The sequence below is a fragment of the Chionomys nivalis genome, chromosome 21 (assembly GCF_950005125.1).
Source record: "Chionomys nivalis chromosome 21, mChiNiv1.1, whole genome shotgun sequence".
NCBI lineage: Eukaryota > Metazoa > Chordata > Mammalia > Rodentia > Cricetidae > Chionomys > Chionomys nivalis.
The window spans coordinates 36,923,345-36,943,109 of NC_080106.1; the positions used below are offsets into that span (position 1 = coordinate 36,923,345).

General features: G+C 49.2%; 1 protein-coding gene across 1 annotated transcript; it reads left to right on the forward strand.

The window, feature by feature from the left end:
* The first annotated feature begins 3,460 nt into the window (after positions 1-3,460).
* On the forward strand, positions 3,461-18,747 carry Sall1 (spalt like transcription factor 1). The gene is made up of 3 exons (XM_057754409.1): positions 3,461-3,936; positions 12,659-16,083; positions 17,199-18,747. Exons 1-3 carry the CDS (start codon positions 3,861-3,863, stop codon positions 17,640-17,642), a joined length of 3,945 nt encoding a protein of 1,314 aa, XP_057610392.1. The 5' UTR covers positions 3,461-3,860; the 3' UTR covers positions 17,643-18,747.
* Positions 18,748-19,765: the final 1,018 nt, after the last annotated feature.

The window sequence follows — 19,765 nt, forward strand, 5'->3', positions numbered from 1 at the left end:
GGCGCTTAGGGACTATCTCCACTTCGGGTGTAGGGTGTTCTACCTGCACCGATGGAACTCGAGAGTCAGGGGCCCACACAAGGCCTCAACTCGGGCCCCATCCCACACCGGACTGGGCCATAATTAGAAAACTTTACGGACAGAAGAACCAGGCCTCAGAATGAAAGGACTTCATGCCATCACCCCGTCCTAAAACAGGAGCTCGAACAAAAAGATACACGGAAATCCCTTCCTTGAGAATTAGGCTGTGGCAGCGGCTTTAGGCCACGGCCCTCTGGTCAGCCAACTCACTGAGGACAAACTAGACATCGGGAAACTGAGGTGATAGAGTGGAAGGAACAGAGACCCTCTCACACACACTCTCTCCCCCAAAGGCAGTTTGCACAACTGCTAAGCGCCTCCCCAGGGTGCGTTTCGTCTTGGTCCGAGAGGTCGCGACCCCTGCACAGCTGTCACTTCACTTCGGGCCACTGCCATTCCCTATTGGGTATCTATCCCCAAATACCAGGCCTTCCTGAGGAACCTCCATGCCACAACCGCTTCGACGTATTTCCCAGAAGCAGCCCCCATCCATGGTTGGGAGGGCAGGACCCCATGGAGTGCGCTGGCCTGGAGGTGTGCTGAGCGGCCGGAGGGACTCCAGCTGTGGCACCTCACTGGCCTTCGCTTTCTCGACCGGTTCAAAAATAAAAATTAACCCTCACTCTATGTCCATTTTTATTGATTTAATTATGTCTTTGCTCCGCGGCACGCGGGGCCTTGCCAGCTTGCTGACACTTTGGCGACCGCACCAGCGAACCGCGTAAGTTGGGCTCGAGACAATGGCCTGTAATTGATGTATCGCCACCAACAATAAAGACCAATTCTCCTCTCCCGGCCATTCCAACCGTCCCCTTCCTCCCATCCCCCCTCCTCCACCTCCCCTCATCTCTCTCCCGGCCAAAGGGAAAGAAAACAAACAAGAAATTAGCGGGGGATGCCGCTCGTAGAGTCAGGCGCCCGCCTCTATGTCGTCGAGGACTCAAAAAACGAAAAAAGTTATAAAAGTTTAGATTCCCTCAATTAATTCGTCTCCGCTCGCCCATTTTTAATTAAACGGAGTGAAGCAGTTTTTGCGTTTTCGTTCGTTTGTTATTTGTGTGGGGCGTCCCCCCACCCTTAATCACACATAGAGCCAACAGCGAGCACGTGAGAAGCTTCTCCCCGGATCTTCCAGAGTAGCACACCATAAGAAGGGTTTGTAGGACCGCCAGCTCCACTGGGTTTCTGGCCACTGTATTGCCCGGAGGTCGAGACTTTCAAGAAGGCAAGAATGTTACAGACTGCACAAGTGCGCCTGGAAGCGTCGGTGCACCCTGGAGGGTGCGCATTGGTGTGTTTTCAAGTGCGCCGGTTTACGGGTGGGGGAGAGTGCTGAGTTTAAAAATGGTCAGGTCTGATCACGTTCCCGGGGGTTTGGGGCAAGTGAGAGGCTCACACCCCAGGAGCGCGCAAATCCATCTTTGCCGAGGGATCTCTTTAAATATTCAGTGAGAAATAATGGCATTTGAAACACCACCTATGGAAACATTATTATCTTCATTCTTCAACATCAGACCCACTGATAGCTTCGTTTGTCTTTTTATCAAAATCTACAGTACCCAACAGAAACTGGAGAGGGAAAGAGCGAGATGAGAGAGAGGAGAGCGGGAGGCCAGGGAGACGCGCGAGGGGTGGGCGAGCAAGGGCAAAACTAAGAAGAGGTAGGAAGAGTGAACAGGGAGATTGAAAGAAGGGAGAAGTCATACTAAGAATAAAGACAGGAGATGGAAAAGATACTGTCAACTAACATACAAAAAATTAAGGAAAAAAGAAAAAAATCGGAGAAGAAAAAAAAGGCCATTTAGGAGAGTGCGATATGGGTACTGAATTCTGAGGCTCTAAAAGGCTCTGCCGCGAAGGCTGGTGCCCACTTCGCGCGAGCCGACTGTGGCTCGGTCCAGACTCAAAGGCGCTCCAGAATTGGGGCGTCCTTATGAGCCCTCTCCTCTCCCGATCGGGAGATAGGACAAGGATTGTGTATCTGCACCCCTCCCCCGCCTCCACCCCCATTACTCAGCCGAAGTTTAGTTAGTTTAGTCCTTCAGGCGCAAGACTTCGGGAACCTCGCCTAGCGGAAACCCCGAGGCGAGAGGAGATATAGATTAAGCCCAGGACCAGCCCCAGATTCGCGGGCGCCTAAACCTGGAAGAGGGAGAGCAAGGCCCGGATTCCTGGGTCCCGAACTCGGGTAAGGGAGGCTGTTACCCCCCTCTGGGAGATGGAGACGGAGCGAAAAGTTTGGGCACCGCGCGTGGCAAGTGTTGGAAAAGTGAAGGCGAGTTGTGGCGTAGCTAGGGGGAGCGGATAGGACCCTGTCCCCTCTCACTCCGGGGCTTAGGGAAGCCACCTCGTCGCAGGCGGGGAGGCGGCTAGGGTAGAGAGCAAAGGGGTCCTGGGTAGAGGTGGTGGCTAGGGTCTGGCTTCAACTGCACCTCCCAGGCCGGGGGCGCACTGCCTAGCACTGGAAGAGAGGCGCCCCTCCCCTCCCTCCCGCCGAAGCTGAACTCGGAACCAGGCAGGTCCCTGCTCTCCACCCGCCCGGGGCTTGGCGGCGCCACGGTGGCCGCCGCCTCCCCGCGGAGTGACGCGCCCTGCAGCCAACCGGGGCGGCTGGGGGGAGGTTCGGGAGGGGTCCTGGGCGGAGCCGAGCCGCCCCCTTATCCCACGGGCACGGGGCGCTTCTCCCGAAAACTTCAGCCTTAATTGTCCCGGGAATGTCCGAGGTAGAGAAAGGGAGCTCAGGAGCCAGCCAGAGGCTGGAGGAGCGCAGCTCCCAGCAGGGAGAGAATGGGGTGGCGAGAAACCGGCCCCTCCCCCCAGGCCCCAAACCCTTCAAGTTCCCAAACCTTTCCTGGGTCCTCTTCTCCGCACCCCCGCGAGCCCGGGATCCTGGGAATGGAGAACTCTGGGCGTAGGATCTCCGAGCCAGGCGGCGGGCAGGCGGGAGGGAGGCCCGGCAGCGGGCGGGAGGCGGACCGGCGTGGGGCTGGCTCTTCCCCACTCGCTTATTTTTTTTTTTTTACGAGGGTGGGGGTGGGCTGCTTTCTGGTAGCTCTTAAAGAAACGAAGGAACACTCACGAAACGGGACGCCCTCCCCACCCCACCCCCAATCCTGCCACGGGACTCCCTCCCCCCGCGGGCCGGCACGCAGCGCGGCAGTTGGGAAGTTCGCCGCGCGCCCGCAGCCTAGGTCCCCAGCCCCCGCCGCCAGCCCCACCCCCATGCGGCCCTGCTCCGCTTGGCTCCGGGGCGGGCATGCTAATTCGGGTCGGCCCAGCCCGGGATGGAGGGCGGGGGAGGGGGGGAGGGGAACGAGCGGGGGGCGCCGGCCGGGGCGCCGGGCGCGCAGTGGCGAGGAGGCAGGCCCCCGGCGGCCGGGCCGCGGAGTCCCGGGCGGTCGCCAAGAGGGTTAACCCAGAGTCGGGCGGCGCGGCGCGCAGAGCCAGCCCCGCGGCCGGCTTATTGGGCCAGCGCGCGGAGAGACAGGGGTCTGCAGCAAATCACGAACTAATTGATTAAGGCGAGCGGGTTTGAATAGCGCTGGCCCGGTGCCAATCGCCTTTCAAAGAGCCCCTCTATGATTAATCGCAATGCATTATTGATAATCATAATTATAGCAGGACACATGCGCGCTGTGCCCGGGGCCGGGGAGCCGGGGAGGGGGCGGGCGGGCCGGCGGGCGGGGGGAGCCGCCGCCGCCGCCGCTCGATTTCCGTAATTTTGAGAAGATTTTTTTTTAGTAATTTTTTATTCTGCCCCAGCTGATGTTTGAGCCAGCATGTCGCGGAGGAAGCAAGCGAAGCCTCAACATTTCCAATCCGACCCCGAAGTGGCCTCGCTCCCCCGGCGAGATGGTGAGTGCTCCGGCCCGCGCCGCGGACACACAGACACACGCACTCACACGCACACTCGGACCCACGCACACGCGGCGGGCCCCGCGCCCACCGCCGCTCTCGCCTTCTGCGCTCGGCGCGTCTGATTTTTATTTCATGCTTCCTCGATTTCAATTTGCCCGGCCGGGTTTCCCCCTGCTCCGGGAGAGCCAGCCCATCCCGGCTGGAGCTTTCCGGAGTTCCGTGTCCTCGGCTGGGAGGAACAGGGTCGGCTGGCCTCTCTCCTCCGCCCCGCCGATCCGAGGAGCCCAGGCCACAACACGGCCGCCCCGGGGACGATCGCGCGGACCGAGGCCGGCCGTGGCTTCCCACGCGAGGTCCCTCGTGCTTCCCGCGCGGCACGCGGGTCCTTGGGCTGGGCCTCGGTCTCCTGGGCCTCTCAACCCAGCCCCGCCGCCAGCGTTGAAGAAGTTTACTTCGTGCCGGTGGCTGAACGCCGAGCGCGTGGGGAGCTCGCTGCACCCCCTCCCCACTCTGGTTCCCACTCGTTTAGCGAGCGAAATGTGGTGCCTTTGGGGGTTCCGACCTGTGAGAAGTGGGGACCGGGGTGGAGGAGTGGCATGCTGGAGTCGCGGCCAGAGTGTACTACCGGTCGCTCTGGAGACTGGGCTTAGGGACCGGGAAGTGTCGCGGTCCGGCTCCCCAAGTTTATCCCCACTTGTTTCTCCCAACATTTGCACCCACAATCCCTCAAATTCGGGCTGGGGTGTGTGCTCCCCACCGATTGAGGAGTCCCCTCCAACGGGACCGGTCCTGGAAAGGGTCATTCGTTGGACACTCTCTCGGGTCTAGGGGTTAGCCCGCCAGACCTCTGAAGCTAGCAGGCGACGAAGGCAGGGTCCGGAAAGGAATGGACAAGTCGGGAAAAGTTTGTGTAAGCGAACTATGGCCTAGGGTGGGACACACCCGGGCAGGGAACTGGGGCTACGGAGGGAAGCCCCCCTCCGACCCCAGCGTGACCTGAACTGTTTTCGGGGCAGTTTCCGAGCTCCCAGGCCGGAGGTGTCGCTCGGTCCCCGGGTCATCCGGTGCTGTGCCCGACTCTGCTGCGTGGGTCCGCGGCTACTGCTGCCTCTCGGGATCCTCAATCCCGGGGGGCGTTGCAGGGTGTGGAGGTGGGAGCTACACCCCAGCAGAGCTCCGAAGCGTGACCTGAGATCCGCACCTCTGCCCACTCCGCTTTGCGGACGACTGAGCCCCACGTCGCAGGCTCCTTCCCCAGAGGCCTGACTCTGAGCCGCTCTGGGTTCGGGGACGTGCAGGCAGAGCCCCAGCAAGAAGGGACCAGCGCTTCCTTCCTCCTCGCTGTTGGGAGAGGGCAGCCCTGGCGTAAGATACCTGGACATTTTTCGGGAGACCAAAGACCCATTAAGGCAACTGTTTGCCCAGCACTTTTTAAGCTCGAAGCCTTATCAGTGTCTGCTTCTCTCAGCTCTTCAGAAAGATCCCTTGAAACGCACCCGGCTTACCACCCCAAAAGAACCGGTTCGAGGGTAAGCCAGATGAGATTCACCAAGGCCACAGCGACCACTCGAACTATTTTTGTGGGGTTTCTTAACTAGTTTTTTTAAGGCCTCCTGCCGCCCCCACACCAATCTTCCCTTAAGTTTCTAATGAGCCTTACTGTTAAAGTTAACAATTTGCATACGAAATTTAAAAAAAACCCCAACTAGAGAGGAGAGAGGTTTTTTACTTTGCAAATTTGTACTGATTATTTACGTTTTCCACGCAAAATATTCAAAAAGCAACAATCACCATGTCGGGCTTTGGAAGAAGTGATGCTTGCTAGTTCTCCGCTTTGAGTCTGGATCTGAATGTTTAATAGTTAAGGCTTCTCATAAAGCGATAGCATTAAAGGGCTTCACTACCTCTCGCTATTATTATTTATTAGTACATTTTTTTTAGTTTATTTGAGCTTTGAGGTAAGTTAATTAGGGAACTGAATCAAGTTTCCTTTCTTTCTCTTTCTTCTTTTTCACTTAATTCTCCTTTTTTTTTCTTTCTAAAAGGTAGTTCATTGTCCACCAGTCTTGATTATTCTGAGCACCCTAGGAAACACCCCTCCCGGGCCCTTTTCTCTCTCCCTCCTTTTCTTCAGGAGTAATAGTTTTAGGTTATGACTGTTTTTACATGGTTGAACAATAAGTTTGGAAGAAGTTGCCTAGAGGGTAGGTTTTGTAATAGGGCTACAGGATTTAGTGTGCTGTTATAGCACTCCTCCACGAGAGCCCTCCCCACCAGTTGACCGTCAGGAGGGCCTGCCAAACCCGGTTCTCCACATCCGGGAACAGTTGTGAGATAGATAGAAATGGAAGTCCATGGCATGGCTCAAGTTTTTTTCTGCACTGAGTCCAGCCATCTCCATCTCTTTCCCTACATAGAACCTGCACTTGAGAAGGTGTTGCTGGATGGCTGGTATTTTTATTTTGGAAGGCAATCCCCTACTCAAATGCCAGCCTTACTTTTTCTCCTATCACAGGAGGGTTTGATTGTAGAAAATGAAACAGCAGATATTATCAAAGTAAATCTGATTTATGCCCTTCTCCCATATTGTCCCTCAAAGTGTCTGACCTAGAGCAAGATGTAGAAAAGTTTGCAGCCCCAGCCACAGTGGCCCTGAAGCAGGCATTCTCCTGTTAGGCTGTCTGTCCTCGTTCATATATATGTAGTATATACTGTCTTTGAATTGTACAAAGAAAGCCATGCATGCCATGCTAAGCAACCATTCCAACAGCTTAATTCAAAGTTTTGCTTTGTTTTTTTTAAGGATTATTTAGTTTGTCTTAGAACATTGGTAGTTTATTCTCCTTGGGCATTTTTGTAAGTTTTTTTTCTGTTTTTTTTTTTTAATGAAACCAGGATTATGCTAAATAGGATCCATATCTTAAAAGATATTCAACAAGTCTCAAGTTACTTGTAGAAAGATAACTGGCCTTGGAAAGATTATTTACCAAGATAGATAATTCTTGGAAAAGGGAATATGTACTCTTATGCTTTTATATGTGATTACTCTTCTGTGAGTTTGGATTTCCAGGGTGTGTGTCTGTGTGCACGTGTGTGTTCATTCCTTTTGGCGATGGTTTCAATATTTTTGAAGCTACTTGGAAACTCCATCCTGACTTCCTTCGTTTAAGTACTTTTGTTGCTTAGTTTTTTTTAAGGATAATATTGGAAGAAAGTAAAAACATCAGGAATTGCAGATAAGATATTGACTCTCCTAAGAAATATCCTGAAAACCGCATCTTACTCATATTAATAAAAAAATTCTATTATTTACCAAAGTAATTTACTCATTGCAAGGAACTTAATGGCCACACATTGATTTCTAAGCCCCAAAGGTTAGAGAGAACTATAATGAATTGCTTTACAAAAAAAGAAGAAAAAGTACTGACACCCACAAGACAGGGCAGTTGGAAAGAATTCGTGTTTAGTGAAACCTTTTTTAAGTTTGGTGAGATAGAAGATTCCGGATGATAAAAAGTGAACTGCTTTTTTGTTTTGTTTGTTTTTCGAGATTTGTTTCAGGCTGCAGATACCTACTAAAATATTGAAAATAAACAGCAAAGCCAGATCAGGCAGGGGATAACTACGTGAAGGTGGCTCTTTGGTTTCCAGCGTTTGGTGATGTCGTTTTCCATCCAGTTTCTGCCCTGGCTCATGGGCATGAGTACCAAACTATAGGGTGCTCTTTGGGAAGCTGTCTTTTCTCTACGTTTGGAGGCTTCAAGTTGTGTTTTGTTTTGTTTTGTTTTGTTTTGTTTTGTTTTTTACCAGCAATCTCCTTCAGAAGGCAAGAGCCCACATTTTTCTGGTTGGAGGGCGATGGGGGGGAGGGGATTCAGGCAGGTTCCAGGTTTCCAAACTTAGCCAAGCTCCGTGGGTAGCAACCAGAAAATCGAAATTCTTCTACAGCTTAAACATGGTTTTTCTAGCACAGTCCCTAGTGCAGAAAGCCTGCGTTCCAAAATATCCTTAGAGGGGAAAGAAGAGAATATTAACCTAAAAGACTTGACACCCCTCCCCCAAGAAGAAAAAAGTTCGTGCCAGGCTGTAGGAAACCTGTGTGCGTAGAGCTGTTTTAACCTTTGCCGGCCTCCTCCCATGCAGAGGTGACAAGGTCCAGATCATAATATGTCCTTCAGTGTCTTCCCAGTGACCCCCAATTTGAGTCTTGCTAGTCACTTAGCAGGAAGTTAGTGGTTTATTTTAGTTTCTCCTTATCAGCTTGGCTTCTTTTCCTAACCTTATTCCCCTGCCACCCCCAGATGCCAGACCCCCAAAGGGGAAGATTGACAGGTAATTCCCATAGCTCAGCTTCACCCTCCAACAACAGGGATTTAGTTTCTTGTGACTTTGCCAATGTTTGTGTAGTGAGCGTTTAGATCTCGCCTTAAGGAGTCTCTCTTTTACGCGTCACTGGGATAGGAAAGCCACAAAGCAGTTTTTGGACAAACCCTTGCAGTTGGAACCCCATCTAGTGTTCAGTTTGATTCATCCATGGGGAAGACATTTTCCCCTTTTATTTATTGTGAGTAAGAAGTGGGCTAGGACCAGTGCTTTCAATGAAGAGAGTCTTGTCCATGTTATTTTTTTTTTCTTTCAGAGATTACCCTTGCACCCTTTCACACAATCAGGGCCGGCACTGTAAACTTGAAGGAGACCAGTGAGTTTGTCGTTTCGCATAAAGGGAACTCCAGGCACTACTGAAAATATACCCAGCATATGGTGTGCTTTTCTGGAACTTTACATTGGTCATTTAGGGTCTGTCTTTTTTTAAAAAAAAAATTAAAAAGATACAGAATTATTCAATCAAATATGTTCGTGATCGCCTTTGCAAGTAGGTCCATGGGAAGGAACAGCCTGTTAAAATTAGGGGCCCCAACTCCAGTATTGTTTGAATTCTATTAAGAAATGCTAATGTAGTCTTAAGGTAATGGGAAGTAGAGTGGAGGCCCTTTCTACAGAGTTCCAAAAAAGAAAGCTAAATCTGGTAGCGCCTGGTGGTTGGTTTCTAGTTTTTTTTGTTTTGTGTTGTGTTGTTTTCCTTTTCTTCCTTTCCTGCTTGGCTGGACCTTTCTGTGTGAGGCATAGTTTTATTTTTGTTTTCTGAGTAGACAGCTAGGCTGCAACACTTCCATTTTCTGCTTCCAAGTCTGCTGGGTTCGGTTCAGAGGATGAAAAAGTGACAAGTTGGAATTGGGTGCCTAAATAGTTAACCAAGAGCTTACACATCTGGAATTTTAGTGTTAATTTGGTATACACCTCCTTCCTCAAAAAAAGAACTGAAATTTTAAGCATCTTTTTCTGCTTGCTGAGGAAAAACAAAAAACAAAAAAACTCTTGCTTCGTAAATGTTCCTACCTGACTGGAATTACAAGATGAATGTGAATGCAAGGTCTGGAATGCGATTTTCACCACAATAGGAGGAACAAGGCAACCGTAGTTAGGATAATGAGGTCACCAGTTGCTACTATCCCGACTAACAGATTATTGAGATACAAGATAACAGAGGATAGGATCAAGAAAAAAAAATGAATTAGAACACAGGCGTGTGTGTGTGTGTGTGCGCGCGTGTGTGTGTGTGCATGAGCGCGCCTGCGTGCACGCGTGCCTGTCTGCCTGCTATCTAATTGCAACTTAAAAGTATTTCTTTTAGCAGTTGGAGCCCCAGATTCGTGCTGGTTTCCTGGCCTGTCTTCTTTCTCTTTAAGCTGCTTCCCTGGAATTGTGTTCACAATGCAGATGGGTTTAAAGTTAGGCCTTTTAGAGTGTAACAACACCTGCTTCGGAAGTGAGTTCAAAAATAAATACCAGGATTTTGGGGAGTGGGGGCAGCATGTTCATAAATATCAAGAAATTAAATGAGTTGATTGGACAGTGAGATCAAATGTCAGCTTACTCAATTGTAAGAATCAAAGCTTAAATATGGCCAACTTTTAGACAGGGTCTCCTCTCTCTTAGAAGCCAGCAGGCACTTGTCTTTAAGCGTCTCTATCTCCGTCCTGTTAGCATAATCCTAAATATAAAAATGTTCAGGTTGAACGACTTGAAAATTCTCAAGTGAGGCTTGAAGCAGCACCAATGCAGAATCCCAGTGCGGGCAAGTAATAATCCATTAAGCCCTCCAAAGGAACCTCCTCTTATTTTTTTCCCTATATATTATGAGAATATCGGATGCTTGCAAGTTATAAAGAATTAAAATGCCCTTTAACCGTGAGCACAGATGTGCTAAATATTTGAAGCAACCACATTGTAATGTGTACAATTGATGAAGTCAGTTTTCTGATTTCCCTTGCTAGTTATTTAGTTCTGAATCTGCCGTTATTTGTCTAAGCCCAGCTGACCAAGCAAAACTGTGTTTTAAAGTGGCTTTATGTTTTGATAAATGTGAGCTGGTTGAAAAGTATTTTCCACTGAATGCAGAGCTTAATAGAACATGCTGACATAATAGTTTTAATGCATTTTGTTGAAAATGTGTGAACAAACAGAATAGCTTTTGTTCCTTCATAATTGGCTGTAAAAGTAGATGGAAACATAACCATTACATATGGAAATGTGCAGAGAGAAAGAAATAACATTTCTGTTGAATATATTAGGAATTGCATTTCCTAGTTTAAAATAAGCATCCGAAATGGATGCATCATTTAAAATCAGTTGTCAAAATACGAAGCTTTAAACAGAATTTTTGTCACATCATTTTTGTCCCAAGTGAAGCGGTGTAACTTTAGCAAATTTCATTTAATATTTTGTTTGTATTATTTCAAGGCAGGAGGAGAGACAGAAAGTGCTTAAAACAGCACCTTCAGTGTGCATGGGAATCTGGTGCCAATTAGAATGATTAAACATTAAATTAAAACTGGATCATTATCGGTATTTTCTGCCACAACCGCGATTTGTTTGGCGTTGTTAACGCGTTTTGCACTATAACCCTGTGTAGATTTAAAGATGGGGATTAGGAAAGCTGGCTTATTAAGTATAACTCAGCTACTAAAATAACTCTCCCAGTGAGGAGAGCGTGCACACGTTCGACATACTTCACCAGGGGCCCTCATTGACTTCCGCGTCACTCCAGGCAGATAGAGCTAAGGAATTTTCACAAGTGACTGTTTAGGTGTTAATTGTATTTTCTGAAATGCAAAACTCTTCCAGCTTGTTAGATGCTTAATCCAAAAAGGTAACCTCTGGCTCTTTTGAGTGGACACGCAGTTGACTGGGGGGGAGGAAATGAAGCATTTTGGTTTTTGCATGTGTTCATATCTGCAATTGCCTTTTTTTTTCTTTTCTCCTGCGAGTTTTCTAGAAGATTCAATTTGGAAGCCATGGAAACTACCCATTATCTGATTCAGCTTTGTAGAAAAGCATGCAGGGAGGTAATCCTTGAATTCAACAGTTTTTCCACAGCCTTCGGAGATGACCACACACCATTTGTACAGCAGAAGTTGGTGTTCCCCATGCTGAGCAAACAAGGGGAACGCCGCCATCCTGTCTTTGAATAGGATGTTAGCTTGGACTTGGAGATTTTGATGTTTAATTTGCAAATGGGTCTTAGTGAGAAGACCTCTGAGCAGCCAGAGAAGACAAACAAGAAATCTAGGAATTTTTAAATTTTTTATGTGTGTGTGTGTGTGTATCTAAATGATGTCTTTTCATATATGAAACCTTTTCATAGACATATATATGCTTGATACAATCTTTTAAACAACTGATAACAGTAAACAAAGTGTTTTTAAAGACATTCAGGCAAGAATTGGCAAACTATCTAAGCACGATTCCTTCAGGATGGAGCACTTCTAGGACATTCTTCTTCAGCTCCTGTTCTGCAGGACTGTAGATGGCATGATTGTTTTTATCTACAGAAAGGCTGTTTTCGAGGAGACATTTAGAACACCGCCACTTGGAGCACAATGACATATATTCTTTGGCAAGGGGAATGATCATCAGGGCTCATTCCTGAATCTGAAAGACAAATGTGTGTGTAGGGGTGGTACATAGGTACCAGAAAGACCTGTGTGGGATTATGCGCCTGTGTTCTTGTGTGTGTGTGTGTGTGTGTGTGTGTGTGTGTGTGTGTGTGTGTGTGTGATGCTTCCTCTTCTAAAACAGTCGGGTCTGTGGCTGATGTGATTGCACTGTGCCTGTCACTCCTCGGCCTGGGCTCAGGTTCTAGGCAGGGGCTTGAGGTGACTCTGGAGTTGTCGGTCCCCAGCTAGGTGATGTGTATGCATTTTTCCCTCTTGTCAACAACTGATTGGAAGCTGAATGACTACAAATTAGTTTAGTGACAGAACAAACTGTCACAGATATCTTTGCATCCGTTGAGAATGAATAAGGTTGACAGACACTCAAGAGCCTAATAAGTTCTCAGCCTGCTTGAGGGACCCTCTCCCGGCAAGTAGACAATCAGTGTATAAAATATTGGAAATCAATATTTCGCTATGGAATTTCATTATGTACCAGTGTCCTCCCTTCATGGTATTTTATATTTTGATGAATTATCTAAAGGCCATAACCACAATGCCATCTGGATAGGAATCTCGCAATGCACAGGTAACACTACCTGACTTCCAGGGCTTCCATCTGGCGCTTTGTAGATAGGAAACATTTACGGCCCTTTCTTTCTCAAGTCATTGCTGACAGTCTGTCCTGGCGTCATTTTTAACCCTGAACCTTTTGATGTTTATAGGGGACACAGAGAAGGGTCAAGCAAGTCGCCCCACTAAGAGCAAGGATGCCCATGTCTGTGGCCGGTGCTGCGCTGAATTCTTTGAGCTATCAGATCTTCTGCTCCACAAAAAGAACTGCACTAAGAATCAATTAGTTCTGATCGTCAACGAAAGTCCAGCCTCCCCGCCCAAAACCTTCCCTCCTGGCCCATCTCTCAATAATTCTGATGAGCAAATGCAAGACACAGTGACCAGAATAGACCAAGAAGATTGCAGAGACCTTTCAGAACACAAAGGACTTGACAGGGAAGAGTCCATGGAGGTGGAGGCCACAGCTGTCACCACTAGCAGCAGCAGCAGCTGTACGTTGAGTGGCGTCACCAACATCACCACCCCAAGCTGCCTCAGCGGCTCCTCCACGGGTACCTCAGCGATCACAACCTCTCTACCTCAACTCGGGGACCTGACAACACTGGGCAACTTCTCGGTGATCAACAGCAACGTCATCATCGAGAATCTCCAGAGCACCAAGGTGGCAGTGGCCCAGTTCTCCCAGGAAGCGAGGTGTGGGGGGGCCTCCGGAGGCAAGCTGGCCATCCCAGCCCTCATGGAGCAGCTCCTGGCCCTGCAGCAGCAGCAGATCCACCAGCTGCAGCTCATAGAGCAGATTCGTCACCAAATACTGCTGTTGGCGTCTCAGAACGCAGACCTGCCAGCATCTTCTAGTCCTTCTCAAGGTACTTTACGAACGTCGGCCAATCCCTTGTCCACACTAAGTTCCCATTTATCTCAGCAGCTGGCGGCGGCAGCTGGATTAGCACAGAGCCTTGCTAGCCAATCTGCCAGCATCAGCGGTGTGAAACAGCTCCCCCCAGTCCAGCTACCTCAGAGCAGCTCCGGCACCATCGTCCCGCCCAGCAGTGGCACTTCTCCCAACGTGAGCCTAGTGACGGCGGCAGTTCCTACCCCATCCTCAGAGAAAGTGGCTTCCAGTGCTGGTGCCTCGCATGTCAGCTCCCCGGCAGTCTCAGCATCATCGTCACCAGCATTCGCAATAAGCAGTCTGTTAAGTCCTGCATCTAACCCACTTCTACCTCAGCCGACCCCAGCTAACGCTGTTTTCCCCAACCCTTTGCCCAACGTTGGAACAACTGCAGAGGATTTAAACTCCCTGTCTGCCTTGGCCCAGCAAAGAAAAAGCAAGCCACCAAATGTCGCTGCCTTTGAAGCAAAAAGTACTTCAGACGAGGCATTCTTTAAACACAAGTGCAGGTTCTGCGCAAAGGTCTTCGGGAGTGACAGTGCCTTGCAAATCCACTTGCGCTCCCACACCGGAGAGAGGCCCTTCAAGTGCAACATCTGTGGGAACAGGTTCTCCACCAAGGGCAACCTGAAAGTTCACTTCCAGCGCCACAAAGAGAAGTACCCCCACATCCAGATGAACCCCTACCCCGTACCGGAGCACTTGGACAACATCCCCACGAGCACCGGCATCCCCTACGGGATGTCCATCCCCCCGGAGAAGCCGGTCACCAGCTGGCTAGACACTAAGCCGGTCCTGCCCACTCTGACCACTTCCGTTGGCCTGCCATTGCCCCCGACCCTCCCAAGCCTCACGCCCTTCATCAAGACGGAAGAGCCAGCCCCCATCCCTATTAGCCATTCTGCTGCCAGCCCCCAAGGCTCAGTCAAAAGTGACTCTGGGGCCCCTGATTTGGCCACAAGAAACCCAAGTGGGCTCTCAGAGGAAAGCGAAGGGTCTGTTCTGCCACCTTTCAGTGGAAAAAGTGAAGAGGCTGGCATGGCCACCGGCTCAGTTCCAACAGCAGGCAACAGTGCCCTGAGTTCCCCAGTGGCTGACGGTGGCCCAGGGGGGGCCGCCTTCACCAACCCTTTGTTGCCTCTCATGTCTGAGCAGTTCAAGGCCAAGTTTCCTTTTGGGGGCCTCTTAGATTCAGCCCAGGCCTCAGAGACATCGAAACTGCAGCAGCTGGTGGAGAACATCGACAAGAAGGCCACAGACCCCAACGAGTGTATCATCTGCCACCGGGTCCTCAGCTGTCAGAGCGCCCTCAAAATGCACTACCGAACGCACACCGGGGAGAGGCCCTTCAAGTGTAAGATCTGTGGCCGGGCCTTCACCACGAAAGGCAACCTTAAGACCCACTACAGCGTCCACCGGGCTATGCCCCCACTCCGAGTGCAGCACTCTTGCCCAATCTGCCAGAAGAAGTTCACCAACGCGGTGGTCCTCCAGCAGCACATTCGAATGCACATGGGGGGTCAGATCCCTAACACCCCGGTCCCTGACAACTACCCTGAGTCCATGGAGTCCGACACGGGCTCCTTTGATGAGAAAAATTTCGATGACTTAGACAACTTCTCGGATGAGAACATGGAAGATTGTCCTGAGGGCAGCATCCCGGATACACCCAAGTCAGCCGATGCTTCCCAGGACAGCCTGTCTTCGTCGCCTCTGCCCCTTGAGAGCTCGAGCATCGCTGCTTTAGAGAATCAGATGAAGATGATCAATGCTGGCCTGGCAGAGCAGCTGCAGGCCAGTTTGAAGTCAGTGGAGAACGGGTCGCTGGAAGGGGATGTGCTGACCAACGACTCATCCTCCGTGGGCGGCGACATGGAGAGCCAGAGTGCCGGAAGCCCGGCCATCTCCGAGTCTACCTCTTCCATGCAGGCTCTGTCCCCCTCCAACAGCACCCAAGACTTTCACAAGTCACCCGGTGTGGAGGAGAAGCCACAGAGAGTAGGGCCGGGCGAGTTTGCCAATGGTCTGTCTCCCACCCCAGTGAATGGGGGCGCTTTGGACCTGACCTCTAGTCATGCCGAGAAAATCATCAAAGAAGACTCCCTTGGAATCCTCTTCCCTTTCAGAGACCGGGGTAAATTTAAAAACACTGCTTGCGACATTTGTGGCAAAACCTTTGCTTGTCAGAGTGCCTTGGACATTCACTACAGAAGTCATACCAAAGAGAGACCGTTCATTTGCACAGTTTGCAATCGTGGCTTTTCCACAAAGGGTAATTTGAAGCAGCACATGCTGACACATCAGATGCGAGACCTGCCATCACAGCTCTTCGAGCCCAGCTCCAGCCTAGGCCCCAATCAGAACTCGGCGGTGATTCCCGCCAACTCCTTGTCATCTCTTATCAAAACGGAGGTCAACGGCTTCGTGCATGTTTCTCCTCAGGACAGTAAGGATGCCCCCACTGGTCATGTCCCTTCGGGGCCTCTGTCATCCTCTTCAACATCCCCAGTTCTACTCCCAGCTCTACCCCGGAGAACTCCCAAACAGCACTATTGTAACACGTGTGGGAAAACCTTCTCCTCCTCGAGTGCCCTGCAGATCCACGAGAGAACTCACACTGGAGAGAAGCCCTTTGCTTGCACTATCTGTGGAAGAGCATTCACAACAAAAGGCAATCTGAAGGTACCTGCTCTGCCTGTGCCCACCACCCTTTCTCATGCCCTTGGCTGCTGCCGCTGCATGTTCCTGGAGCCCTCAGCAGCATAGTCAGAGAGAAGGTTCTGGAAAGGGGACCTGCTGCACGCATCTGACGGGAGTGGGCGGGGGTGGGATATGAAGGAGCCTTATGAGGTCAGGATCATGGCAGGGACAGGGCAGCCTGTAGCTTGCTGCATGTCACCACGCCTTGAATAATTTGGTACCTAAGCAAAGTAGCAGCCTTTCTCTGCTGTCTCGCTAAGTGCACCAAATGAATTGCTTTACCTACCAAATCAGACAGCCTGGCGTTGCCATGGGGTATTGATTAAAGACCTCCATGTGGCCTGCATACTGCCCATATCACTTAATAATTACGGCTTCCTTTGGCATATGCGGCTATTTTTCATAACTGCAGTCCCGCTTGGTTTGTTTTTCTAGAAACAGTAACATCACTCCTCCGCTAATAGGCATTATGATAATTGATTACACGACATTTCCTACTGATATGTGTTGGAAATAAAGCAAATACGTTCGTTCTAGAGCAACAGTTGAACACTCTTGCTGTGTACATTTTTCTGTTGACAGAGTATTTCTCTGGAGGTTGCTGCCAGTAATGTGAAATGAATAATTACTTTCTGGGTTTTCTCTCTCTGTGCAGGGCCCTCCAATGGGCAATCAGTGAGGGCTACTTTCTTCCCATCTGAGAAGGACATTTACAGGGTAAAGGGTGTCAGATACAATACTTAGCACCGCAATGAGAGTGGACATAACAATTCTAACCCAGAAAGGCGCTATCCGCGACTGCCTGGCTCGCTTGAGGCCATTACAAGCTAAATACGGGTAATAAAAAAAGAGTAACTAAGGCTTCTTTGCCCAGGAAGAAACGAGCCAGCTTAGGGGTGCAGAGAGCGAACACATTATTACTAGACCTTGGGAGTGGATGGTTCCTGGTGTCTTTCCCCCTGTTTGTCAAATAATAAGAATAGACATTTAAGCCACTTGCTATGTCGAGGTTTGGGATATGAGTTGAGACAGATTCAGCTATTAAGCTTCTGACTCTCTTTTTCTTCTCCTCTCTCTTCCCCAACCCACATCCGCAGGTCCACATGGGAACACACATGTGGAACAGCACCCCCGCACGCCGGGGCCGGCGGCTCTCCGTGGATGGCCCCATGACATTTCTAGGAGGCAATCCTGTCAAGTTCCCAGAAATGTTCCAGAAGGATCTGGCGGCCGCTAGGTCGGGAAGTGGGGATCCATCCAGTTTTTGGAACCAGTACACGGCAGCACTGTCCAACGGGTTGGCCATGAAGGCCAACGAGATCTCCGTGATTCAGAACGGTGGCATCCCTCCAATTCCTGGAAGCCTGGGCAGCGGGAGCAGCTCACCTATCAGCGGGCTGACAGGGAACGTGGAAAAACTGGGGAATTCCGAACCCAGCGCTCCTCTGGCCGGCTTGGAGAAAATGGCGAGCAACGAGAACGGAACCAACTTCCGCTTCACCCGCTTCGTGGAGGACAGCAAAGAGATAGTCACGAGCTAAAGATGCTGGAGCATTTCCACTCAGAATGCTGCCCGAGGTTGCCTCCTGCCCCAGCCCGTTCCTTCCCTTCTGGCCCCTGGGACTATGAACTACACTATGAAGACATTCTTTTGTACTTTATTCAACCCCTAGAGTTCTAAGAAAGCTTATTTATTAGTGCTATAACCTTGCTTTGCAGACAGAATGCAAGCATTAACTTTGGTCTTCTGTATTTTGGACTAAATACTAATGGACTAGAGTGCTGTAAGCTTGCTGTAACATTTATGGCAATCACAAGTTGCCCTGCTAGGCAGTCTTAATCTGGCATTAACTTATTTTCTGTATCCAGTTTAATATGAATCTGGTGTTGATGCAATGCCTCCGTGACGCGTAGATCTCTAATAAAGTCTGTATATAAATGTACACTTTCATCCTGCTGGGAAATTTTATCAGCAACCACATTGTCTGATCTTTCCAAACAGATTGAAGGGAAGGACTTTAAGTACAGGCTGAACATTCGAAGGGTTTGGGTTTTGTGTTTGTCTGTTTGTTGTTTGTTTTGGGTTTTGTTTTCATTTTTATTCTAAACTTCAACCTGCTTTTATTTTTTGTTGTTATTTTATAGAGTTAACCATTTCCGTTTTGAACTGCTATTCGTATTGTGCTTTTTACTTGAGTCGTCTTCTGTGTTAATAAGTTTCTGTACAGTAATAAGCACGCAGAATTCTTTAGAGGAAAAAAACACAAGTGTTGTTTTGGTAGTTGAAACTGAGACGTAGCATTTTTGCCTTGTAGGGTATATTCACAGTAGGAAATGTGTGCTGGAATTTCACAATGCTGCTAACGATAGCATCTTGAACAACCTTCAGTGGAGAAATGTCGATGCTCTTGTATATACAATAAGAAATATCACTTTCATTAAAATGTACATATGTTCCTTACAAGAGCAAATGCTTCTCGACCGAGAGCGAGTATAGTGTTGGTTTATTTTGTATTAGGTATGGAAGGAGAAACAATGGACTGTTACATGCACTTTCTTGGAAAGTTGGAAGGGGGGAGGGATTCCGATTTCTTTTAACATTTAATGCTTACTAACAACAGAGATACTGTAATTTTGCTCAAGTAATCAAATACATCCTTTTTTTTTGCAACAGATAAAACAACATACCGTGTCTGTGTTTTTAGAGTGCATTTCTATTTAGCCAGGCCCCCTAAAGGTAGTTTAACATTTCCCCAGGTAGCTGTAAATTGTGTGTGTAAGCGAGTATCTCCTCTAAATAAGACATAGTAAAAGACATAACAGAAACGGGCATGCATGGGCCTGCATTTTGTTTTGGTTTGGATTTTTTTCCCCCGTTTCGTTGTTTTTTGTTTGCTTGCTTGCTTGCTTTTGAGATCTGGCAATCTACCTATTTTTTCAATATCCATTTCTTGTTTGGAAATGTATTTCCACTTTTCTCCCACTCCACCTCCCAAGGTGGGGGAATATAAGCTGTGGTTGGAGACCTCATCCTGACAGGTAAGTTCCCTCCAACGTGATCTGTGGACTTAGATTTCAGCTTTAACTATTCCAGTTCCGCTTCGCTTGATTCTGTGGCCTGTTTCTTTCAGGCAACTGAGAGCTGCATTGCTGGAGAATTCCCCATGCAGCGGGGTTATATAACCTGACTCAGAAACTGGGCCTCAACCCAGGAGGTCAACATTTTCTTTATTTAATTAGTCTTTCAGGCATTTAAAAGCACATGCATATTTAAAAGGAAGAAAGTCTATTATTCTAATCTGTAGGAGCAACTTGAAACATTTTATCATCCAAGTTCACCTGAGTCTTCTTTCTTTCTGTCTTTTGTTCTGGGGGCATGCTTCTGTGCACAATTTTAGGGTGGAAGTTGTCTGCACAGGGGCCAATGAACTCCTTTATCTCAGGGAGGAGATGAATCTCACTAAATCTGACTGTGTTCAGGTGAGGACTCCCAGCCGACGCTCCCATATTTCCAAAGCCCAGAAAGCCACGAGGGTGCTTCAAGCGCCAACTCAGCCTCAGCGTCCAACCGGCAGTTAGGGGAAGCCCCTGTTCTTGGATCTGACGTCGCTGGACGGGGCTCCCAAAGCAAGGGGAGGGGGCAGAGTAGGGGTACAGTGCGGAT